At 36.5% G+C, this 26,847-nt stretch overlaps 1 protein-coding gene across 2 annotated transcripts; it reads right to left on the bottom strand.

Moving 5' to 3' along the window:
• Positions 1-481: 481 nt before the first annotated feature.
• Positions 482-15,353, bottom strand: LOC132132244 (melanopsin-B-like). Of its 2 annotated transcripts, XM_059544587.1 has the most exons (10): positions 15,303-15,353; positions 11,785-11,932; positions 5,959-6,092; positions 5,672-5,875; positions 5,427-5,598; positions 4,427-4,588; positions 1,823-1,930; positions 1,565-1,739; positions 1,220-1,378; positions 482-883 (listed from the first exon to the last, which is right to left on the bottom strand). In XM_059544587.1, exons 2-10 carry the CDS (start codon positions 11,928-11,930, stop codon positions 563-565), a joined length of 1,581 nt encoding a protein of 526 aa, XP_059400570.1. In that variant the 5' UTR covers positions 11,931-11,932; positions 15,303-15,353; the 3' UTR covers positions 482-562. The 2 variants fall into 2 exon arrangements, with proteins under 2 accessions (XP_059400570.1, XP_059400568.1); XM_059544585.1 differs by lacking the exon at positions 15,303-15,353 and having other exon boundaries at positions 11,785-11,981.
• Between the last annotated feature and the right edge of the window lie 11,494 nt (positions 15,354-26,847).

Below are 26,847 nucleotides of genomic sequence, written 5' to 3'. Positions count from 1 at the left end.
CAAAATTATGATACAGTATGAACATTGTCAGTGTGATATTACAGTGCCATGGCCACAGCATCGATAAAAATTGCAAGGATATATTAGAAAGAGACTTTAAATGTGAAAATATTTGGTAATGCATAAAAAAAAAGAACAAAAAAAAAGATAGCTTAAAAAATAAATTAGACAGGTTGACTTGCATTGAAATAACTGCAGTTTCTTCTGTCACAATTATTTTAGACATTCAAAAATTAGTCAGTAGAGCTCAGCTTGGAACATTCCTTTAGTGAAATGAATTAAGATCGTTTTAAGTCTCATCATGACATGTGTTATGCATATTCATAAGAACACGCTTCAATAAATAAAATCATAATGTGCACGGTGTTGTGTCTCTTTCAGCTACTTCTACAGTACACACACTGTGGCTGAAGTGTGGAAGCATAACATCATAACTAGTTCTTCCTTTTGATTGTTAGTAATAGCTTGTCCAACTAAACTCCCAGCGGAAGACCGTGCTTCTCAAGCGTCTTTAGTGAAACACAGACGTACAGAAGAGGATCTCTGGGTCTCTGGTTCAGCCTCAAGAGAGGAGTTTCTCCACAGACTCCAGAAGCTCACTGGAGCAGTTCAGACCCTTGAGGTCCAGTATTAATTTGTCCTCTCTGGTATGCTCTGATGTGGGACCGCTAGTGATTTGTGGCTCCTCTGTGTCTTCGTAAAAAGCCATAGCATTGCTCAGAGAATTGCTGTCTCCTTGCTCCTCCTTGCACTCCTCCTTCTCCTCTTGTTCCTCCCCTGGAGTGTTTTTGGTCATGAGAAGAGGAACGGTGGCCATGTTGATGGACTCGGACGCCAGGTCAAGGCCACAGTCGTTCAAAGAGATGCTTTCTCTGGCTGCAGGCTGTGATGGATAAAACATTTACAGTTATGCTTTTGACAGCTGCTTATATCACACATTGTTTTTTTTAACAGTGATGCCGTAGAACAACCATTTTTGGGTCCCTCAAAGAAAATTTCTGCAATTAATCAAAATTAATCGAACCATCGATGCCTATAAAGAGTCTTTGTTTTAAAGGGGACAGAACACGAGTAGTATTGCATCCTTCATATCTCTGAAGAGTCTTTAGTTTTATCAGATGTATAAAAGACAGATACAGCTTTACACTTCTCTCACGCTCTGGAGAGTCACTGTGCATTTAATCAGTTACTTATAATGCTCGACAGAAATATACCTTACCTTCTCTCCACTGTGGTTTTCTTCCGGGCGCCTCTTGTTCTTCTTCTTGCCCTGTTTAGTTTGCCCTGTCTTCCCTCCTTCATCTCTGAGCAGATTGGCTAAATGTGAGTTTCTAAGAGTCTTTTGGTCCACAAGATCTAATTCTACATCACTCCAGACCTACATACAATACAATATTGACACGTTTGGCATTAAAGTCCAAAACTCTTTCATATATGAACTGTTTTCTAAATAATCACAATAATTAACTCCTTGATTTAGCACTGGGTTCGCATTATAAAAACAAAATCTGAATAATCTGGTCATGCACTCTTGAACTAAATGATATTTCAGTAAAATACTAACCGTGTCTGTGGTGGACATAGAGGAGACTCGCTGGAAGTTGACCTTTGACCCTGATGACTGTCGGCTGAGCATGGGCTCCTTGAAGGAAGATTCGCTGTTGGACACCGAGACGCAGTCTTTACGAGACGACTGGGCCAGGAAATGCAGACAGGGCACCTTCTCAGCCAGCGTGTCTCTGTGGATAAGTCAGAAATACACACTGCGTCATATATTGTCTCTGTGTTGTGTATCTTCGAAGGCATTTGCACTTGAACGAACCTGTACTTGGAGCGTATGATGGCGTAGATGAAGGGATTGTAGATGGCTGATGCTTTGGCAATCACTGCAGGAACTGCCTTGGAGTACGGCGTGAGAACGTGGCTGTACCTGAACATACACATAATAACCAAAGCACATCTTCAGCTCACATCCCCACAGCGTTCAAACTCATGCTGGACATGTCTTCAAGCATTATTTGCAAAGAAATATTTCCTGAATGTTTGCAGTCCTTGTGAGCATTAATGACATCTGAATGTGTGATGTCAGTTTTACACTGCAAAAGATGATTGTCTTGTTTAGAAGGCCTATTTTTGTCTTGTTTTTTTTTTAGTCCAAATATTGAAATATTCTTAAATCAACATGCATTTACATGAGAAGAAAAATAACTTATAAAGTCTTGCTTTCTGAGAAATTGCATCAAAATTAAGTGAGTTTATGCTTAAAACAAGAAAAAAATTGCTTTCAAATTATTTTGAAATAATCTTACTTACTATTTGAGTTAGGATTATTTTTCTGACCGCAGTGACAGATTTGTTTTCTTGCTTTAAGCACAAACGCTTTTTTCTCTTCTCAGAAAACAGTCTTGATTTTTTTTTTTGCATGTTTAAATACACTGCAAAAATTGGAATTTTATATGTGTATAAAGAAAATTAAGCTACATTTATTTGAGAAGCAAAATGACTTAAAATAGAAAATCTTATAAATAATTAATTAAATAAATAAATAAATAAAAATTAAGTGAGTTTATGCTTGAAACAAGAAAAAAAAATGTTTGTCAATGGAGGGTAAAAACTAAACTCAACTGAAAGGAAAAATACGTTTTTTTTCTGACCCCATTGACATACTTTCTTCTTGTTTTAAATATGAACTCAGTCCAAGTTTGACTTTTTTTTTAACCCCCCCCCCCCCCCCCCCACTTAATATCTTGAGAAAGTTTGCTTAAATGTAATTAATTTTAGAATGTGTAGATACACTGCAAAACATTTTTTTTTTCATGATTTTTGTCTTTTTCTATGCAAACCCCCCCCCCCCCCAAAAAAAAAAACAAAAAACAAAATTCAAGATGCATTTACTTGAAAAGCAAAATGACATTAAGCTAAAAAAAATCAAAACGAAGTGAGCTTAAAACAAGAAAATATATCTGTCAATAGGTTAATTCAAAGAAAAAACAAGATTTTTTTATTTTATTTTATTCTTTTACCTGTTTAAGCATGAACTCACTTAAAGTTTGATAAAGTTTCTCAGAAAATCATTCAAGTCATTTTACTTCTCAAGTACATTTGATTTAATCATATTTACATATTTGTACTGGAAAACCAAAAATACTAAAGAAAATCATTTTTGAAGAGTTGTAGGAATGTTTTTGTAGTGCAGACTGACTGAAGCAGAGGAGTGTTTGTGAGCGGTCAGGAGAAGCCAGTGACCCCTGCAGTGCTGTTTACATGACTTGGAAGTGACCTAGAGGTGTTCTCGCATGTCTGATTATAACTATCCTCCAGCAGACTGAACTCTAACACTAACACAGAGGTGTTAGCATCAAGCCGGCTCACATCACCTCAGTGAACTCAACTGATGAACACTGCCCTTTGCTGTGGACAGTACTTCTATAAAAGGACGTCTCTTTACTCTGGAGTTCTGAGAAAGTTTCAGATCTTCTGCATGGTTTGACTCTCTTTGATAAACTAAATAAATCAGAACATTTCTTTGAGAGATCTGCAATAAACTTTCCATCACAGTTTGGGACAAAACGGCTAAATACTGTGTGTTCAATCCAAATGTGGGAATGCAAGAGAGTCCAGTAGAGGAGGTAGAGCATTTTAGCACTTCCATCACCTGAATTCAATTTGGGGATTTTTAATTTTTAAAATGGCTTTTTGGTTAAATGCCTGAAATAATAAGATCTGTGGTGAACACAAGCTCGAGATTTTATTCTAAGACATAAAATACATCTGTACTTCCCTCTTTTTGTAATGCTTTTACTCGTCTTGAAAAGGGCGGTTTCTGACAAGTGGCTAAATGCTATTACAGATGTAAATGTGGAAGAAATGCAGCATTGCATCAGTGTCTCATCAATGGACGCTCTGCAGTGAATGGGTGCCGTCAGAATGAGAGTCTGATAAAAACATCACAATAATCCACAGCACTCCAGTCCATCAGTGAACATCTGGAGAAGACAAAAGATGAAACACATCCAGCATTAAGATGATTTTAACTCAAATACATAGAGTCTATAATCCATAATAACATTTCCTCCAGTGAAAAAGTGTTCTGGTCTGAATCAGGAGAGAAATCTGCACAGATCAAGCAGTGTTTAAACAGCTATGTGTTTGAGTTAAAATCATCTTAATGCTGGATGTGTTTCAGCTTTTGTCTTCTCCAGATGTTTACTGATGGACTGGAGTGCTGTGGATTATTGTGATGTTTTTATCAGACTCTCATTCTGACGGCACCCATTCACTGCAGAGCATCCATTGATGAGACATTTCTACAAATCTGAACTGCACATCTGCCTTTAGTTCTATGCACTATACACCGGAAAACAACTATCCAACAGTCAAACCAATGACAGAAAAAGCATCTGGAGCAGATGATGCTGATAGTTACCCAGCCCAGGCGATGAGAGTGACACAGGCGTAAGGAGACCAGGACAGAACGAACACAATGATGACCACGAACGCAATCTTCGCCAGCTTCCACTCGGTCTTTATGGACTGCTGCTGGATGAGCGCCGTCTTCCTCACATGACTGCCTAGCTTCTCCAGATCTCTGGGGAACACACGGGTAGATGGATGATGGGACGTTTTCCAGCAGGTTCAGTAGACGTCCCATTTAGGGTGAGCAGACATCCTGCTATGACCCGTCCTGATTGTTTATCACACTGATCCCAATCGAGAGTGTGTGAGTGTGTGTAGAGAAGAAGACAGAGCACAGACAAATATCTGCGTCTCCAGACTGTTGTCTCTATTCTGTTTCCTAAAACGATCATTTTAGGTCAGATTGGATATTTACAACAGATATTTAATAACACATCAATATTTAAGGTTTATTTACTGAATCTAATGCTGAAAATAATATAAAATAATTTTATATGAATCAATCCATTTATAATAACAAGAAAGTCGAGAAGTCGAAAGGCTAGAAAAAGAATAGAGATCGCTAGTGTACCATATAATAATTATAATTTGAAAGAAAATTAACATTAAAGCTTATTTATCTAGTTACTGAAGCAACATTTATCCTTTTAATTTAAGTTAAAGACCTAAAATTATTAAACGAAATAAACTGTACCCAAAACGTATACTAAAAAAACTATACAGATATATATATAAAAATTAAATCACACAACAAATTTACTAAAACTTTAACTAAATTTAAAATGAAAACAAAATCTCACAATATAGTCTAATTCAAAATCTTAACAAAAACTAAAATAGTAATGATACTAAAATACCACTGGCTACAATTACTGCTGTAGCTGCAACTTTCCAACAACTAGTAAGAATGTAACATGCATAAAAAAGACATTTTTAAGCCATTGATCAAATGTTATATATGGTCTGAAAGATCTATAAACACCTATATATAAACCTGATTCATACAGTACCTGCTTGCATCCCGAATGGCGAGGAACATGAAGAGGTAGCAATAAGAGATGATTCCAAGAGGGATGAAGAACACAAAGCAGCAAAGCATCAAGGTGTAGCTCTTGTTCGCCGGCGTGGACGTCACATAGTCCCATGTGCAGGACGTCATGAGGCCTTCTGGGATGTAGGAACCTGTCCAAGAAAAACAGAGTCAAGAACCTTAAAAAACGAAACATCCAAAGGGAAAAAAAGACATTACACTCACTCCATCCCATAAGAGGAGCCAGACTCCAGCTCAGAGAGTAGATCCAGACCAGGAGGATGATGATAAGTGTGCGCCGTCCGGACGTCCAGCGGATGGCCTGCAGGGGTTTGGTGATCACGATGTAGCGGTCGATGGAAATGGCCAGAAGGTTGATCATGGATGTGATTCCGAACAGAGCGCCACAGAAGGCGTACATCTTACAACCTGCGTGGAGAAGCAGATGTGTGATGTGGAAACAGACCGCAGCTGAGTAAGCGTCTAGATGAGGAGGAGGGGAAATTAGGTACCCATTTCACCAAACACCCATTCCTTGTACATGCAGTTGACGAAGAAGATGGGCGACTGAGTGATGGCCATGAGGAAGTCACTCACTGCCAGATTCATGATGAAGTAGTTCGGAGGCGTCCGTAGCTTCTTATTACTGAAACACAAAATGCCTTTTTACAATCAGCTTCAGTCTTCATTTCCATATCTCACAGTGAACGTAAAGGAACTGCCATTTCCTAAATGCATTAGCTAAACCGATCGACTTTAACTAATCACACGAAAAATGATGTTGAGACAATTTTCACTCGGAAATTGCTAGTAAATTTCATGAATGATTATAAAGAATCAAGGAGTTACAAATTGACTTGTAGTAGAAAAACTGAAATGCACTTAGTTTTTTTCAGTTTATGCTTCACATTTCAACTTTTAATTCACACATTTTTGCCCAGATATGAAATACTGTACAACGATTTGCACTCTTATATCACCACACTGTGCTGTTCTTCAGCAGTTTTAAAGATTATTTAATACACAGGAACTTTAGTGATCAATGGAAACATATCTCTATATAAATATGATAATATGTAAAGATTCATATTAGGAGTGCATTTCTGCATGATGCATTATCATAAATGAAATGGAAGACTTTATTGAATCCTTAGACAGAATATAAAATATATATATTTTATTATTTTGCAATATGCAATTTATTTTGCAATTTAGTGCAGATGCTGATACTTATGAGGACAAAAAGTGATGAAATTCTGATGCATGTAATGTAAATCAGTGAGATCTTTATAACAGATAAACTGCATCACTAGACACATCACACAGTAATGTCTCTCAGTAAGATGAGATGTAAATGATCCGCACATATAACACAGTGATGGAGAGCTGAAGAAATCAAGGCTCCTCAGAAGATGTGAGATGTTCTGGAGGCTTGTGAAGATCATTCCTCCGCTGAGGAACAGTGAAAGTAAAGCTCCTGGAAACAAACGCTCCTCAAAAGATCCTGAGGATCAGATTTGAGACTCTAAAACATGATTGATGGAGAATCAAGTAAAGCTGAGCTGCTTCAGTCCAGGAAGAGTTCATCTGGAGATATTATTCTGACCTTTACTTGATCAAAATCACTCAAGATTTGACATGTGAAACTCCAGCTGAAGCTGGACGCTTGTACAAATACACTAAAAGAGCTTTTACTTGATAATGTAGGGTTAAAACAGTGCTAGAAACTTCTACATGCTTCGATGGTGTTCACAACAATCATTGTGATTGCACATCATCTCATTAATCCTACAGTCACAGTTCACACCATTTCCTCTGATTGAAAGTCACCCAGCATCACCTGCTAAAACCCTTACCCCATCCATCAGGCATTAGAGCCTGCAGGAGACCTCAGCTCTTCACAGGAACAACACAACCTTTCCTAGAAAGCTCTCAGCTGACAGACGACCTCCAGAGAGACGCTGCAGTTTGAGTTTGAGTGGTTCTCAGTCAGGGAGAAAATCCACACGTACAGTACGATGAGAGTCTGTTAATGCTGCCTTTGTCGTCTGGATAACAGCAGTCATGTTTAGTTATTAGGTAACACTGGACATAATCTTGGGACAGAGATGGACTGTGCCTATGTGTTGCATATATTACACGGTGTTAAAGGAATAGTTCAGACAAAAATTAAAATTTGATGAGTTTGTTTCTGCATCAGGTTTGTAGAAATGTAGCATTGCATCAGTGTCTAATCAATGGATGCTCTGCAGTGAATGGGTGCCGTCAGAATGAGAGTCTGATAAAAACATCACAATAATCCACAGTCCAGTCCATCAGTTAACAATTTAGCTGAAAGAAATGGTTTAAACCAAAGTAAAAACATCTTAATGCTGGATTTGTTTGCAACAAATTTGTCTTGTCCAGATGTTGACTGATGCAATGCTACATTTCTACAAATCTGAGGAATAAACAAACTGATCTCAGATGGCCTGAGGGTGAACACATTTTCAGCACATGTTCATTTCTGGGTGCACTGTTGCTTTAACATGCACATGCACGAAGTGAGAAACACTAAACATAAAAAATACATATCCTTATTAATTGTCTTGATAAGAAACAATGTTGAAATCTCTTTCACATCTAACTGCATCCTCCTAAAAAAAAAAAAAACACTCAACTAGAGATGTTTCATTTGTAATAGATATATCTGTACTGTGAGATGTTTCAGAAACATTTGAGATCCAACTCGCATTAACAGGGGAATATCTGATCTGTCAAATAGCAAATGCACGCATTCAATTCACATCAGATTTATTTCCACATAAGAATGAGGCCTGAAACCAATCTGAGAATATTGGAATCTATGTGCTTTTTTCCTGCTTACATGTGTCATGCATGGGCCAAATCATGGGTCACTTGAACCATGCAGAGTAAATGCAACCTAAATGTAAAAGTTGACTCTTTTTGCTTTCTTAACACACATTCCTGGTTTTATTATGAATCATTCATCCATGCATTTGTTACTCTAAAAAGAAACAAAATTGTCTTCTAATTGAATAAAAGAGGATGCACATGCTGAATTTAAAAGAAAGTGCATGTATAGCATATACATAAACTTCATGAGAGTTTGTTGAGCTGGAGATGTTAATAGCACATTAGTAAATTCTTCGTTTACAGTCAGTGTGCATCATGTTACATAATTGCATGGTTTCTTTCATTAAATTATGCAATCACACTGTTAGCGGACAAATGCAAACAGCAGCTTTCAGAAGACATAACCTTGAAAAAATAAAAAACAGTAACGCCTTTCCAATATGATCACATTTGTTGACATTAGTTAATGATTTATCAAAAACCTAATAATGATAAATGCATTTTTAAAGGTTTAATTAATATTGGATAATGCTAGTTATATAGAGAAATACAGTGATATATTGTTTGTTAACCTTAAAATATCAGAAACAATTAGACTTAGATCTCTTTAGTTAATGCAATATCTAATATAAGCATAGAATGAGCAGTATTTCAAATAATCTTCGTTAATATCGGTTAATGCTAGTTATTGCTTGTTTGTTCATTCAAGTTCACAGTGCATTAACTAATGTTAACAAAACTAACTTTTAATTTGAAAACAGTAGTACATTTTGAAATAAACAGTAATTAAGATTATAAAAGGCTGTGGAAATATTGGTCATTATAAGTTAATGTTTATCCTTTATGATAATAGTCATGGCTAACCTGTATGCATGGCATCTACTTTGTATTTTTATAAAGCAATGTTCTATGTGTTTGTCCATATCAAATAAACATAAAAAAAAATAAAAATGAAACCTTATTGTAAATCAAACCATGTGAAAATATATCAAAAGAATAATAAAAGTCAAATATCAAAATATAAAAGTTAACATTCCATGAAGATTCTTCAAAATGTATCCTTTTTTTCCACAGAAATAAAGAAAGACAAGGATGGAATGCCATAAGGATGAGTAAATGAGCTTTTATATTTATATGCATTGCTCAAGATTGTCTCTCAGAGTCAGATCTTTCACACTCATGAGTGTGAGTTTTGTTTGTAGAGATGTGATCTATAAGAAAATGTCATGGGACTGAGGAGAGCCGTGCTTTTTGAGAACGAGTGTGCAAAAAGTGTCAGTGTCTCTAGAGGATTTAGACTGAATGCAATGTGTGGAGCTTCAGAGAGAGTGACACTCACAGACACGACTTCATGACTGCCGTCCCTAAATACTGCTCGCAGGGTATCCACAGTATAGCCACAATATATTAGATTCGATTAAAATATTCATATTTTACTCATCTGAATAGTTTAGACTTGATTTAGTTGACTAAATACTAAGATTTTAACATTTAACCAGTTTATTTAAATTTTGAGGCACCAATTAAGCGTTATTAACATTTTGTTATAACCACAGATGAATTTTTTAACGAATATTGAAATTTGAAATTATTGAAAAAAATTAAATGATACTCTAAATATGTAACTAAAATGCCAGTAGGTCAGTGGGCAGCAGGTCACTGTCTTAATGAATGAGTTGTTGAAAGATTCACTCATGATTCGTGATTCGTTTAAAATAGCTGTTTCGTTCAGAAACAAAGCAAGTCTTTATGAACGAGTCACTGAATCATTTACTCGTGATTCGTTCAAATAGCTGATTCGTTCAGAAACAAATCAAGTCTTTATGAACGAGTCACTGAATCATTGACTCATGATTCGTTCAAATAGCTGATTCGTTCAGAAACAAAGCAAGTCTTTATGAACGAGTCACTGAATCATTGACTCACGATTCGTTCAAATAGCTGATTCGTTCAGAAACAAAGCAAGTCTTTATGAACGAGTCACTGAATCATTGACTCATGATTCGTTGAAATAGCTGATTCGTTCAGAAACAAATCAAGTCTTTATGAACGAGTCGCTGAATCATTGACTCATGATTCGTTCAAACAGATGATTCATTCAGAAACAAAGAAAGTCTTTATGAATGAGTCCCTGAATTTTTTACTCATGATTCATTCAAACAGCTGATTCATTCAGAAACAAAGCAAGTGACTGTTTTTATGAATGAGTCACTGAATCATTGACTGAATCATGGATTCATTCAGCAACGAAACACTGCAGTTTTAGGGATGTGTGAAACTGAGCAAAATACATTAACTTTATTTCACTGTTGAATAAAATCAATATTGGCAAAATCAACAACCCTAGTTTTAGTTACTGTTTTTGTTTGTGAAAAAATGTAGTTGATAAAAACTATGATGACAATTAATAATCAATTAAATGAACTCTGATTCGGTGCCACTCCTGTTTAACCTTAATTAATCCCATACCGTTATTTACAAGAAAGACCTATTTGTACAACCACTGACAACTGTATTTACATTAAATCTAGGTCAAGAATCCAAACCAAATCGTAACTTTATCATATGTTCACTTCCGTATTTAAATATGAACGTCACCATGAAGCCACTGTGTGTCTGCTGTCTTCATCTATTACTGACGGCAAACCATCCCTCTCAGCAAAGACTAAAATAAACCCTTCAGTATAAACCCATGGCACGACCACTAGACTTCATACTGCAGAATGAGTAATTAAAATAAATGACTAAATCAGCAGTGAGTCACACCGCAGTGACGCAGCATGCAATCAATGAGATCTTGATTACATGTAGTTGTAAAAATTGCATTAGTGTGTAATCAATGAGATCTTGAAAAAATAAAGATTTCAAAAGTGGCGCATACTGTCCTCAGATTTGCTCATCATATTCAGCTGTTATCCACATTGTTTTTATATTTGGAAGTTTGTAATAATTAGGATTTTGCTTGAAGTCTCTACTGCTCACTAAGGGTACATTTATTTGATCAAATATTTGATTTCCATTTCAAATAAATGCTGTTCTTTTGAACTTTCTATTCATCTGTGAATCCTGAAAAATAAAATGCATCACAGTTTCCACAAAAATATTGAGCAGCACAACTGTGCTCAACATTGCTAATAATCAGAAATGTTTCTTGAGCAGTAAATCATCATATTATTCTGATTTCTGAAGATCATGTGACACTGAAGACTGGAGGAATGATGCTGAAAATACAGCGGAGCATCACAGAAATAAATTACAGTTTAACACAGATTCACACAGAAAACTGCTGTTTTAAATTATAATAATATTTAACTATTTTAACTGCTATTACTGTTTTTAATCAAATAAATGCAACCTTTGTGAGCAGAAGAAACTGGAAGAAAACACTTTCATCCAAAGACTCATGTTTAAGACAGCTGCAGCTGCAAATGTTTAAAGTTGAATATTGATACTCTATGAGACCTTGTGATGTGAGATCCTACCTGAAGAAGGCATACATGACCAGCATGTTTCCGATCACTCCCACTGCCCCGATGACAGCCACAAAAAACGCCACTATATAGTGTGCATGATCAGGGACGTCCACCTTTCTGAAGAAGCCGCGGTCCATGTCCACCGGCTGCTCCATACCTGCGACAGCCACAGAGAAGACCTTCATTAAAGCGTTCTCCAGGAGAACCTCCTCCAGCAGCTGCTTGAACGTCTGGGGTGTGTTCGAGCTCATATCTGCTGCAAGGCACACGAGATCCCAGAGACTTACGGGAAATAAGAACATGTTCTGTTTGAGCTCTCGCTCTTCCTGTACTGAAAACAACCTCAAGCTCCAGAAATACGGACAAAGCACTAACACGTGCTGCACACAGACCTGTTTTTCAAATAACGTCACATGAATATGTTTCACGGGCCGATAACATGAATTATGTCAGTCTGGATGAGCTTCAGCAGTACTGATCTGTAGTTTCAGCTCAGGTCTCATATTAAATGTTATGAAACAATATTTAGTCTCAGGACATTATGATCTTGAAAACATGGGGTCAGTTTCTGAACTCTTAAAAAAAATACAAAAATAGCTTGAATGTGAATGTCTCTATCTTTATTTACATTGTATTATCATAGACACAGATTGCATCTATTTTTAACCCTCTTTTTCTGTGTCTTGTTTATTTATTTGACTATTAATATAGTAAACTAATTTTAACTTGTTTATGCAAAACTTGTTTCTTATCCTTATTATTCCATACAGCAAATAAATAAATAAATCGATGTTGTATCAGTGCAACTTAAAGATATATATATATATATATATATATATATATTTTTTTTTTTTTGAAATTGAAAATATATTTAGTTTCAATCTTCATATTCAAGAAAATTCATTCACAGAATCCTACATTTAATGTGTTTCACATTAAAACAGGTCATAGACAACAAATAAAGTTTGTCCTCAAATGTGACGCATGTAAATGTTTTTTGCTGGACTCAAATATAAAGTATATTTTAAACGCTTTTAAAAATATTGTCATTTTTTTTAATTGCATTTTCAAAAATATATAAAAATGGTCAAAACATATATATATATATATATATATATATCGTGAAAAAAAGTAAAAAAAAAAAATCTAATATTTTTAAAGGAGTGCAAGTAACACATTGAATTAAACATGAAATGTCTTAATTGAAAGACTGAAATAGTATTAAGTTCATAAAACTTGTAAAAATTACATTAATAATAATTTTTTTATAGTTCAGAGGGGAAATACAAACATGTAAACAGCTTGATTGCTATGCAGGATAAAGAGAGAATTAAAACAAACAAACAATTAATAAATGTTTGCTTTTGAAATAATTAGGAAATTATGAAAAATATTTGTAATCAATATCTGAATGAGTTGCTAGACAAAAGCATGGAAAGACCCTGTTTTGTTTAGTTTCAAAGTATTATTAATTTTTTTTTCCTACTGTTGACTCTTATTAATTAATACATCTTTTGATAAGGTCCAAAAAAATCTAAATCAATTTATTCAATATATTTATAATTATCTTTAATTTATTTATAGATATACTGTACACAAAATGTACTTTCTACTACAAACAAATAACAAATAAATGAATTAAAATACATAAATATCTTAGAACCCGACCCCCTGGTGTTTACAGATATTGAATATTTCTATATTTCACTACATGACCTGAAGCTCTTCAGTCGGCTGATAAAGCGTCCTGTGGCTCTGATTATTGATTCGTTCTCAGTAACGAACATGTCTTCAAATCTGAGTGACATTACACTGAAGTGTATATGAAAACAGACCAAACTGATACTATTTCACTATCCATAGAGACATATGTTCTGTAGGAGAGATTTATAATTGTAATAATTTAAATAGGAAGTAGATGAGCTTTACGATTAAAGGAAGTAATTAAACCAGATAGAGAGTGATTAAATGCTCTATGTAGGTGCCATAAGAGGATTTATCTCTCTTTATTTATTTATTTATTAATTTAATGTTAATATGATCAAGTCCATCAACAGGGTCATGCAAGTTAAAGCTCTTCAATATAAATGTAAAAAAAGATTCTGTCTGCAGATTCACCAAAAGATGACGTTTGTTTTATGGCTAGCAGCCCTTAAAAAAAAAAAATCACACTTAAAAATGTCAATTATCAAAATTACATAATATTCAAAAAATACATGGTTATGCATCACCAGTGAGAAAGGCTTCAGATTCAGGCTTGATTTCATGCAATGATGTTTTTAAGAGAACAAACACTTGCCAATTGTATTTTTATTAGTAAAAAACAAGATTTTATGTGAGACATTAGAATCTATTTTTTTCCCCATTGCATGACTTTTAAAATAGCAAAGCCAAAAGGCCTCACGCAGACTGGAAGAACAACAGACAGACATCACCAAAACTAACACAAACACAGACAGAAAACAACAACACACTCACGATGATGACAGATCCAATTACAATCAACCCAAATGATGACTGAAATCTGTATAGGGTTATTTATGTCTAGTGTAAAGTGTAATTTTGGGACAGATATGAGGTTTAACAAATAATTAAATTTTTATATATATATATATATATATATAGCCATTTTCTCTAATATAAAATAGAATATTTGGTCCAAAATAATGTTTAACAAATATTTTTAAAAAGTTGTCTACATAACTTATTTCTAATACAACAGAGGAGTAAAAATCATTATATGGCTATTTTTGCACTTTGTCTAAAATAGTGGGGCCAAAGTGACCATTTTAAGACCCAAATAATGTTTTAACAATTAATTTTTTTTGAATCTACATTTTTGTTCCTAATTCAAAAGAATAAACGTACAGCGTAAAAATAGAGACAGCAAATATTCACAATAACTCACAATGATGACTCATTTCTGACAGATTCAGTAAAAAGAAAAAAGAGGAAAGAAAAAAAATTATTTTTGTGCCAAAATAATGTTGTAATATAAATAAATAAATGTCTCCACAACTTAATTTAAAAGATCACTTTATCACTAAACTATCACTTTATATTAGACTATCTAATATAAATTGATATTTTAAAGCCAAAATAATGTTAAATAAATAAAAAATATAGTCTTGTGTCAGTCTCAACATTCTGGTATTAGACTGCTATTCTGAGGTCATAATAATGCTAAAAGTGTTAAAATAAAATTACACTGACACTCTACAAAACGTATCACTAATTCACCAGATGGCTAAAATCATTATGATAATTTCTGTACTTGATGTCCAATATAAAGTGGCATTTTATGGCTAAAATAATGTTTTAACAAGTAAACTTATTAATGATATATATATATAATTCACAGAACTTCCTAATTCAACAAGTCCTTAAGATTGTTATATTGCTACTTTTGTTAATTTGTAGATTTATGCCTGATATAGAGTGCTATTTTGGGGTCAAAATAATGTTTTGAAATAATGAAAATGTCCATAATTCTTTGGTAATTGATCAGACGAGAGTGCATGGTTTACCTGCGATGTTGTGTGTCTCCGTCTGCGCCTGCGGTGCTTTCAGTGAGATCTGTCCACATGCGAGTCAAGGCTGTTGAATGTGAACGGCTCCGGCTGTGTTCTAATCCAGCAGAGGGGCGGAGCTTCACTTACAGTCATCATGAAAACACTGACTGACACACAGACCGACCCCATGGAGCTTGGACACTGATGCACACGCTCAATTGATTTTCTATACACTATTGTCACTTTCAATTCCTCATAACTTGCTCATCTGGTCTGAAGACACTGTAATGTCAATGCCATGCATGTTTAATGGAGGAGTGATATATGGAGAACACATGTATCCGACCGTAAATCTATTATATACTAAAACTACACAATTTTTAGAGAGTGTGCTGTATCATGCAAGACCTTACACAGTCTGAGAAATACTGGGATGTTACAGCGAAACAGAAGATACGCACAACAACATCATTTGGAAGAGAGTTATTTTAGTATGATTGATGAGCTATTATAGTTTTTGTTCAATTTTGAATTGTTTTTTTGTATGATATTTTTTCAGTTTTGACTTTGAGTTTAAGTTTTAGAAACTTTGCTTTTATTATTATTTTATTTAGTAAAATTCTTTATTTATTGGTTTTTAGTTTATTAAGTTTTAGATACTTAAGTATTTCTATGGAAGCTTGCTTCAAATAAATGAAAGAATAAATGATGCATATATTAATGGCTTATCGCACAATTATTTTTTTTCTCACAATTTACAATTTCTCAGAATTGTGAGATATAAATGGAGACTTCTGAAGTCTAAACTCATAATTGAAGTATAAACTCATAATTGAGGTATAAACTCAGAATTATGAAATATAAATTCAAAATTATGATATTAATGCAGAATTATGAGATAACTCAGAAATTAGATATAAACTTAGAATTATGAGATATAAAGTCAGAATTGTTAGATATAAACTCAGGATTAATTAATATTAATGCAGAATTATGAGATAACTAAGAAATTAGATATAAACAGAATTAATAAATATAAAGTCAGAATTGTTAGATATAAACTCAGAATTAATAAATATAAAGTCAGACTTATTAGATATAAACTCAGAATTATGAGATATAAAGTCAGAATTGAGATATAAACTCAGGATTTTGATATTAATGCAGAATTATGAGATAACTAAGAAATTAGATATAAACAGAATTAATAAATATAAAGTCAGAATTGTTAGATATAAACTCAGAATTATGAGATATAAACTCAGGATTATGAGACAAAGTCAGAATTGAGATATAAACTCAGGATTATGATATTAATGCAGAATTATGAGATAACTAAGAAATTAGATATAAACAGAATTAATAAATATAAAGTCAGAATTGTTAGATATAAACTCAGAATTATGAGATATAAACTCAGGATTATGAGACAAAGTCAGAATTGAGATATAAACTCAGGATTATGATATTAATGCAGAATTATGAGATAACTAAGAAATTAGATATAAACAGAATTAATAAATATAAAGTCAGAATTATGATATTAATGCAGAATTATGAGATAACTCAGAAATTAGATATAAACTCAGAAATTATGAGATATAAAGTCAGAATTGTTAGATATGAACTCAGGATTAATTAATATTAATGCAGAATTATGAGATAACTAAGAAATTAGATATAAACAGAATTAATAAATATAAAGTCAGAATTGTTAGATATAAACTCAGAATTAATAAATATAAAGTCAGACTTATTAGATATAAACTCAGGATTATGATATTAATGCAGAATTATGAGATAACTCAGAAATTAGATATAAACAGAATTAATAAATATAAAGTCAGAATTATGATATTAATGCAGAATTATGAGATAACTCAGAAATTATATATAAACTCAGAAATTATGAGATATAAAGTCAGAATTGAGATATAAACTCAGGATTATGAGATAGAAAGTCAGAATTGAGATATAAACTCAGAATTATGATATAACTCAGAAATTAGATATAAACTCAGAATTATGAGATATAAAGTCAGAATTGAGATATAAACTCAGGATTATGATATTAATGCAGAATTATGAGATAACTCAGAAATTAGATATAAACTCAGAATTCTTAAATATAAAGTCAGAATTATTAGATATAAACTCAGAATTATGAGATATAAAGTCAGAATTGAGATATAAACTCAGGATTAGGAGTTATAAACTAAGAATTGAGATATAAAGTCAGAATTATAGATATAATTCAGAATTGAGACATATAATCTATAAACTGCATTTATATATAGCGCTTTCAACAGACCCCATGGCCATCCAAAGCGCTTTACAAGTTGCCTCACATTCACCCATTCTCTCACTCATTCATACACCGACTGCCGTGTCAGCCATTCAAGGCGCCATCCAGCTCGTCGGGAGCAGCTGGGGTTAAGTGTCTTGCTCAAGGACACCTCAACACTTGATCAGGTGGAGCCGGGGATTGAACCACCAACCTTCTGGTTTGTAGACAACCTACATGAACCACTGAGCCACTGCCACCCCAGATAAACACAGAATAAACACGGAAATGTGAGGTATAAACTCAAAATCATGAGATATAAACTAAGAATTATGAGAAACGCTAAATTATGAGATATAAACTTAAAATTATGAGATATAAACTCAGAATTGAGATATAAACTCAGTAATGTGAGATAAAAACTCAAAATTAGGAGATAAACTCATAAATGTGAGATAAAAATTCAAAGTTAGAAGATATAAACTCAGATTGAGATATTAACTCAAAATTATGACAAACTCAGAATTATGAGATATAAACTATGAAATATAAACTCTTAACGGTGAGATATAAACACAGAAACTTAGAACTTTACTTTTGCATGTAAAACTTCAACTCAATGGGCAGACAGTCTCAGTAGGAAGAGCTCAGAGCTCTTTTAGCACGTATAGGACTCATGAGCGAGTACTGATAAACTCTCCACGGGTCAGAATAAGGGAACTGGACAGCAGCCACTGCATGTCAGGAGCTCTAGCTTTTAAAATAAGCATCCATGTGTGAAGAGACTCCTCAGAGACAAACGCCTGAGCAGATAAAAGCTCACAGACACTGATCGGGTCAGGACCGAGCACTACCTGCTGCTCATTCACCCTTTATACAGCTTGATTTCAGCCCACAGCCCACGTGTCTGAAAGCTCATGAGGAAATACTGAAACAAAACCAGCTTTTAACAAGATCATTTGTTGCATTTCTAAAGAATAATACCCAACAACAACAACAACTTTAACAGGAATCAAGTGTGAACAACTCTAGTCAATAGTGTTTCAACAAAATGATGCATTTTTACTAGATTAACAGCATTCACACTGCAAAAGTTTCAGCGATGAACCAACTTTTGTTTTGGGTCACAAAAATATACATTGAAAACTCTTTATTATATACTTTCTATCGGAATGACATGATTAATGTTAATAATCATTTATAATATATAAACTCGATTCCAAAAAAGTTGGGACACTTTACAAATTGGGAGTAAAAAAGGAATGGAATAATTTACAAATCTCATAAACTTATATTTTATTCACAATAGAATATAGATATTAAATGTTGAAAGTGAGACATTTTGAAAAATATTGGCTAATTTTGGATTTCATGAGAGTTGGGACAGGTAGCAATAAGATGCTGGAAAAGTTAAATGTACATATAAGGAACAGCTGGAGAACCAATTTGCAACTTATTAGGTCAATTGGCAACATGATTGGTATAAAAAGAGCCTCTCAGAGTCTCTCAGAAGTTAAGATGGGCAGAGGATCACCAATTCCCCCAATGCTGCAGCGAAAAATAGTGGAGCAATATCAGAAAGGAGTTTCTCAGAGAAAAATTGCAAAGAGTTTGAAGTTATCATCATCTACAGTGCATAATATCATCCAAAGATTCAGAGAATCTGGAACAATCTCTATGCATAAGGCTCAAGGCTTGAAAACCAGACTGGATGCCCGTGATCTTCAGCTCTTAGACGACACTGCATCACATAAAGGAATGATACTGTAATGGAAATCACAACATGGGTTCAAGAATACTTCCAGAAAACATTGTCGCTGAACACAATCCACCGCGCCATTCGCTGTTGCCGGCTAAAACTCTATAGGTCAAAATTCCTATTGTATATCTACAATCTCCTAGCATTACTGGTCAATAACCAAGCAATTTTAAGTCATTTTAGCGAAGAAGGATAAAACAGACAAACCTCCTGGGACTGGGTGGAAACCGGATTATCAGTACACAGGAGTACTGGAAAGTTTGCAGTCTTGCATCTTTTTGTTTGCTGAAATGAGCAAAAGACAATTCATATAAGGAAAAATATTTAGAAGTGACATAGCACCAATAACTGCACACATATCGCGTCTTTTGCGCGCTCAAGTTCATTATTTCAAATGTAGCCGCAAGGTATGCGCGCTCATAATGGAAGCGACGCACGCTCATTTTTCCAGGTGCGTCCTCACCATAGAAAGTAAAAGAAATGGACACAGCGACCCCATTGGATTCAATGGAGACAAGTGAAGTCAATTAGAAGCACGCACTTCCTGGGGGTCAGGCGTACTGCACAGACTCAAACTGAGCTTCATGACGTAGATGTCACGTCTTCTAATCACTGTGCCAAGAGAAATCTGAATCACCCACCGAATCTTCCAGAGAAGGCGAGCGTGAACAGGAGCACATTTTGGTAAGTACTCTGATTAATTATCTCCCTTGACTTCATGCCTCTACGTTCATTGCCTCATAGACAGTAAAAGATTGGCTGCGAGCTTCTCCTCCTGTCCATACAGTAATTTCTCTATTGTGCGACAGAGAGTCGCTGGTTATGACGCAATCAGTAGCCTATTTTTTTACAAAAACTGCTTCTAAGGGAACATAACGTAAGATACAAGGTAATGGAGCCTTTTATACGGTTTCGTGTTTCTTTAGAAATAATTAATGGACGAATGGAGTCTTTAAACGCCTCAGATGTAAAGTTATTCACTGTCAAAGTGACGCCAAAATGAATGGGAGTCAATGGAATGCTAACAGCAGGTGGGGGTCCGCTAGCCAATGGCGGCACCCAGGGTGCTTCAAAAAAATATGAAACCCTGCCCCCCTGGTCCTCACCGCATCGAGCTAAAAACATCCAACTTTTCAAAATGCCGCAAGCGCACCGCAGGTCATGAGACAAGAACCAACCAGTCAGCTTCATCCTTTCCTGTGACTACTAAAGCTCAGCCAATAAGAAGGAACAGCTGATCATAGCTGTATATGGATTGGGATTTTTAACTAATTTAGTAGCTAGTTCTAATTACGTTTTCCACGCGTGTTTAGGTGTGATATGTGAACTCGTATTTTTTGTTTTAATGATGTGCCTTTTTACAGTATCAAGTATATTCAAAAACAAAACAAATCGTGCCTATAAAGTGCACGCATCTAGGCTAATGTATAGTTACATGATGAAGTCGTACTAGTGCGCGTGTGCATTTTGAGTGCGTTCTTTCACTACATTATTCGATGTATTCAAATGCATTTATGAATGCATGTGAATGATCACAAAATTCAAGATATGGGGATTAGAAAATGTATATATTTATATCATTTTATGTAGTTAATCAATATCACACGAAGAGTGCCATTTCAGTTTTTCTCCAAAATTCAGCATGATTAAAATGTGATATTAAGTTACTACAAACAATAATTTAATTACAAATACAAAATGTTGCAGAATAATGTAATATATGAATGAATAATAGCCTAAAGAACCTTTGTGCCAAAAGGGTTCTTTGGAGTTGAGTAAAGAACCCTATGGTTCTATATAGAACCCCAATGAACCCTTTTTTCTAAGATTGTGTTGTCATAACGTTCACCTTGGAGATTGAAAATGTTTTTTTGAGATCCCAGGAGTCCAAATTCAGACCCAGAACAATAAAACCCACAGAAGAGGTGGGAGTTCAAAGAAGGAATCTTTATATTACCAAACTGCAGGGAGAGGAAGAGTAGATATAAGTCATGATCTGCAAGATTAACCACAATCTGATGTGTGCTTTAGAAGCACAGCAGCTGTGGTCAAAGAGTTCTCGTGTGTTCTGATTGGTGGATGATGATGATGAGTGGATAAAGACTAGAGCAATCAAATAGTGAGGGAGTGATCTGCTCACCTGGTTATGTTTATGGATGTTTCGACGTGGAAAGCAGTTCGGAATGGAAATATTGATATTTTATTGGTTAACAACATACTTTTCGTACCTTAATTTCAGTAAATGTTATGAAATTAGAGAAATAAGCCAATAGTAGCGCTGGCAGTGTCAGTTTGGGAGTTCAGAGCGTGATTCATTTGAATCAGTTCGGGAGTTCGGAGCGGGTTCGCGGATCATTTGAGTCAGTTTGGGGATCGCGAATCATTTGAATCAGTTCGGGAGTTCGGAGCGTGTTCGCGAATCATTTGAGTCAGTTTGGGAGTTCGGAGCTGGTTCGCGAATCATTGGAGTCCGTTTGGGAGTTCGGAGCATGAATCATTTGAGTCAGTTCGGGAGTTCGGAGCGTGAATCATTTAATCAGTTCGGGAGCTCGGAGCGGGATCGTGAATCATTTGAGTCAGTTTGGGAGTTCGGAGCGGGATGGCGAATCATTTGAATCAGTTTGAAGCGGGTTCGCGAATCAGTTCGAAGCGGGTTCGCGAATCAGTTGAGTCAGTTTGGGAGTTCGGAGCGGGTTCGCGAATCATTTGAATCAGTTCGGGAGTTCGGAGCGGGATCGCGAATCACAGCTGTATGTGGATAGGCATTTTTAAATAATTTAGTAGCTAGTTCTAATTACGTTTTCCACGCATGTTTAGGTGTGATATGTGAACTCGTATTGTTTTGTTTTAATGTGCCTTTTAACAGTATCAAGTATATTCAAAAACTAAACAAATCGTGCCTAAGTGCACACATCTAGGCTAATGTAAAGTTACATATTATTCGGTGTATTCAAATGCATTTATGAATGCATGTGAATGATCACAATTCAAGATATGGGGATTAGAAAATATATTTATATAATTATCACACGAAGAGTGCCATTTCAGGTTATCTCCAAAAATCTGCAGGATTAGAATGTGATCGTTACAACAATAATTTCATTACAAAATGCTGCAATGAATGAATGAATAGCCTAAAGAACCTTTGTGCCAAAAGGGTTCTCTCTTGTCATTTTAGAACCTTTAGCATAAAAGGTTCTTTGGAGTGGAGTAAAGAACCCTATGGTCCTATATAGAACCCCAATTAACCCTTTTTTCCCCCCAAGAGAGTGTTGTCATAACATTCATCTTGGAGATTGAAAAGGTTTCTTCGAGACCCCAGGAGCCCAAATTCAGACCCAGAACAATAAAACCCACAGAAATTAAATTGTAGCTCGACTACGCCACCCAATTAAACAGCTGGGACTCAAGCAGCTTTATCTTTTATTTGCAAGTTCTTTTAGTTTGGTGGGAATAACACAACAGATATACCCAGACAACAGTTCAATATAAAAAGATTTGTGATCTCGAATTACAAAAAAAAAAAAAAAAAAAGTACATCATACGCACTCTCACTCAAGCTAAAAAGCTGCACAGGATAAAACTCCAAAATCCACTGGAAGTCCTTAGGTGTCCGCAGTCCATCAGCAATTCCTTAACACAAGTCCGTCTCTCGCCAAGCAGTGTCACCTGTCAATCACTCGCCCACACCAACACGACACTCACAAACAAAAAGGAAACCGCCAATATCTCCACAGTAGATAATAAAACACATGCAGCATAGCACAACACCACGATAGAAAATATTACCAGTCTTGCAATACACAAACAAATCACTGCAATTCGTGAGTATACACAAGCTATACATTTATATCTAAATTATGACTATGGCAGACAGACTGGAACTCTTCAATTTAGGTGAAGCTGAATCTTAACTTCGGACGGAACGAGGCAGCATAATTTAACACAGGGCGTCACTCACAAATAAACAGGACTGGACAGCACTCCACCCACCACCGGGACAGGACGGACGAGGTAGACTCTGGACAGAAGAGAAGGCGAAGACACAGCAGCCACTAAGTTGATAACTGGACCGACACATCAACAACTTCGGGCTTCGACACGAGCAAACAATAATCCCATATCAGAATCAGAATCAGAATCAGAATGAGCTTTATTGCCAGGTATGTTCACACATACGAGGAATTTGTTTTCGTGACAGAGCTCCGCAGTGCAACATAACAGCGACAGAACAAAAAACAAAATAAGGAATAAAAAATACAAAAAAATACAAATAGGTGGGTAAGGATTGACAATATACAAATTGACAATGTATGGCAGGTATATTAAAAAGAGCATTTATGTATGTACATGTATATTATGTGGAAAAATTGTAACTGTACGCTAAGTATGTGTGTTTGGATAAATAAGTGTATGTGTATATAAATATAAATATAAGTAGTATAGTGTGTTCCATGTATGTACATGTATATTATGTGCAAAAGATTTACGTGTACGCTAAGTATGTGTGTTGGATAAAAAGTGTAGTGTATATAAATATAAATAGTGTAGTGTGTCCCACAGTTATTATCAGCTGTTCATAAGATGGATTGCCTGAGGGAAGAAACTGTTCCTGTGTCTGGTCGTTCTGGTGTTCAGTGCTCTGTAGCGTCGACCAGATGGCAACAGTTCAAAGAGGGAGTGTGCTGGATGTGAGGGGTCCAGAGTGATTTTAACAGCCCTTTTGCTCACTCTGGATAAGTACAGTTCTTGAATAGATGGGAGGGTTGTACCGATAATTCGCTCAGCAGTCCGGACTACCCTCTGTAGTCTTCTGAGGTCAGATTTAGAAGCTGAGCTGAACCAGACAGTTACTGAAGTGCAGAAGATGGATTCGATGATGGTGGAGTAGAACTGTTTCAGCAGATCCTGTGGCAGGTTAAACTTCCTCAGCTGGCGAAGGAAGTACAACCTCTGCTGGGCCTTTTTCACAATGGAGTCAATGTGAATGTCCCACTTCAGGTCCTGAGAGATAGTGGTGCCCAGGAACCTGAATGACTCCACTGCAGTCACAGTGCTGTTCATGATGGTGAGTGGGGGGAGTGCAGGGGGGTTTCTCCTGAAGTCCACAGTCATCTCCACTGTTTTGAGCGTGTTAAGCTCCAGGTTGTTGAGAGTGCACCAGACAGCCAGCTCTTTAACCTCCTGTCTGTAAGCAGACTCGTCACCGTCCTGAATGAGGCCGATGAGTGTGGTGTCATCTGCAAACTTTAGGAGCTTGACAGAGGGGTCCTTAGATGTGCAGTCATTAGTGTACAGGGAGAAGAGCAGTGGGGAGAGAACACAGCCCTGGGGAGCTCCGGTGCTGATTGTACGGGTGCTGGATGTGTATTTTCCCAGCCTCACTAGCTGCTGCCTGTCTGTCAGGAAGCTGTTGATCCACTGACAGACGGAGGTGGGCACGGAGAGCTGAGTTAGTTTGGGCAGGAGGAGGTTTGGGATGATCGTGTTGAAGGCAGAGCTGAAGTCCACAAACAGGATCCTCACATAGGTCCCGGTCTGTCTAGGTGTTGCAGAACATAATGCAGTCCGATGTTTACTGCATCGTCCACAGACCTGTTTGCTCTGTAGGCAAACTGAAGAGGATCCAGCAAGGGTCCAGTGATGTCCTTCAGGTGGGCCAGCACCAGTTTTTCAAATGACTTCTTGACTACAGACGTTAGAGCCACAGGCCTGTAGTCATTTAGTCCTGTAATTTTGGATTTCTTTGGGATGGGGATGATGGTGGAGCGTTTGAAGCATGAAGGGACTTCGCACAGCTCCAGCGATCTGTTGAAGATCTTTGTGAAGATGGGGGCCAGCTGGTCAGCACAGGATTTCAGACAGGCTGGTGTAACACAATCTGGGCCTGGTGCTTTTTTCCTTTTCTGCTTCCTGAAGACCTGGCGCACCGCATCCTCGCTGATCTGTATTGCAGGTGTGGGGGAGAGGGGGGATGCAGGAGGTGTGAATGGTGAGAGCACTTGATTGGAGAGGTGTTCAGGGTGGGTTGCAGGAGTTGTGAGTGGTGAGAGCGGTTGATTGGAGAGGTGATCAGGATGGGTTGCAGGAGCTGTTAATGGTGTGAACGGTTGTGTGGAGAGGCATTCAGGGTTGGTTGCAGGAGTTGTTATTGGTGTGAACGGTTGTGTGGGGAGGTGTTCAGGGCAGGTGATGGGTGTTCTTTCAAACCTGCATTAAAACTCGTTCAGATCGTCTGCCAGTCGTTGATTTTCCACAGTGCTGGGGGGTGATGTCTTGTAATTGGTGATCTTCTTTAGGCTTTTCCACACTGATGCTGAGTCGTTCGAAGTGAACTGAGTCCTTATTTTTTCAGAATAATTCCTCTTTGCCACTTTGATCTCCTTTTCCAGTGTGTATTTAGCCTGTTTATACAAGACATTATCCCCCTTCCTGTAAGCATCTTCTTTGGCCTGACGGAGCTGTCTGAGTTTTGCAGTGAACCACGGTTTGTCATTGTTGTAATTTAGTTGAGTCTTGGTAGGAATACACATATCCTCACAGAAACTGATATATGATGTTACGGTCTCTGTGAGTTCGTCCAGATCAGTGGCAGCAGCTTCAAAAACACTCCAATCAGTGAGGTCAAAACAAGATTGTAAATCCTGCTCTGCTTCATTAGTCCATCTTTTTACAGTCCTTAATACAGGTTTAGCTGATTTTAGTTTCTGCCTGTAGGTCGGTATAAGATGAACCAGAAGGTGATCAGAATGTCCCAAAGCTGCTCGTGGAACAGAGTGAAATGCATCCTTTATTGTGGTGTATCAGTGATCCAATATATTACTGTCTCTTGTGGGACAAGTAACATGCTGTCTGTATTTTGGCAGTTCACGGGAGAGATTGGCTTTATTAAAGTCCCCAAGAATGATTAAAACAGAGTCTGGGTGTTGTTGTTCTGTCTCTGTGATCTGCTCAGCGAGTTTCTGTAAAGCTGAGCTCACGTGCGCTTGAGGAGGGATGTAAACACTAACCAGAATGAACGAATGAAACTCCCGCGGCGAATAGAACGGCTTGCAGTTAATGAAGAGCATTTCGAGATTTGAGCAGCACGTCTTCTTTAACACAGTTACATCTGTACACCACCGTTCATTGATGTAAAAGCATGTCCCGCCGCCGTGCGATTTCCCCGTTGATTCTGCGTCGCGATCCGCTCTAAACAGCTGAAAGTCCGGCAGATGGAGCGCGCTGTCCGGTATGGTGTCATTCAGCCAAGTTTCCGTGAAACACAGAGCAGCAGAGTGGGAGAAATCTTTATTTGTCCGAGAGAGCAGAAGCAGTTCGTCCGTTTTGTTGGGTAGAGAGCGGAGATTTGCCAGATGGATGCTAGGCAACGGCGTTCGAAATCCGCGTTTTCTGAGTCTCACGAGCGCTCCCGCTCGCTTTCCCCGCCTGCGCGTCCTCTTGAAGCGTGTGATCAGGGCAGCCGCTCCGCCGACAAGAATGTCCAGCAAAACATCAGAATAGTCGAAAACTTGTGA

The sequence above is a fragment of the Carassius carassius genome, chromosome 49, assembly GCF_963082965.1.
Source record: "Carassius carassius chromosome 49, fCarCar2.1, whole genome shotgun sequence".
NCBI classification, from domain to species: Eukaryota; Metazoa; Chordata; class Actinopteri; order Cypriniformes; family Cyprinidae; genus Carassius; species Carassius carassius.
The sequence above is the reverse complement of the archived record's forward strand: the minus strand, read 5'-3'. Positions and strand labels throughout refer to the sequence as shown.

Coding starts and splice junctions, on each gene's coding strand:
- LOC132132244 (XM_059544585.1), bottom strand. CDS start 11,960: ATGAAGGTCTTCTCTGTGGCTGTCGCAGGTATGGAGCAGCCGGTGGAC. Junction 4,589..5,426: donor GCCATTCGGGATGCAAGCAG/GTACTGTATGAA, acceptor TGTGTTCCCCAG/AGATCTGGAGAAGCTAGGCA. Junction 1,379..1,564: donor CTATGTCCACCACAGACACG/GTTAGTATTTTA, acceptor TATTGTATGTAG/GTCTGGAGTGATGTAGAATT.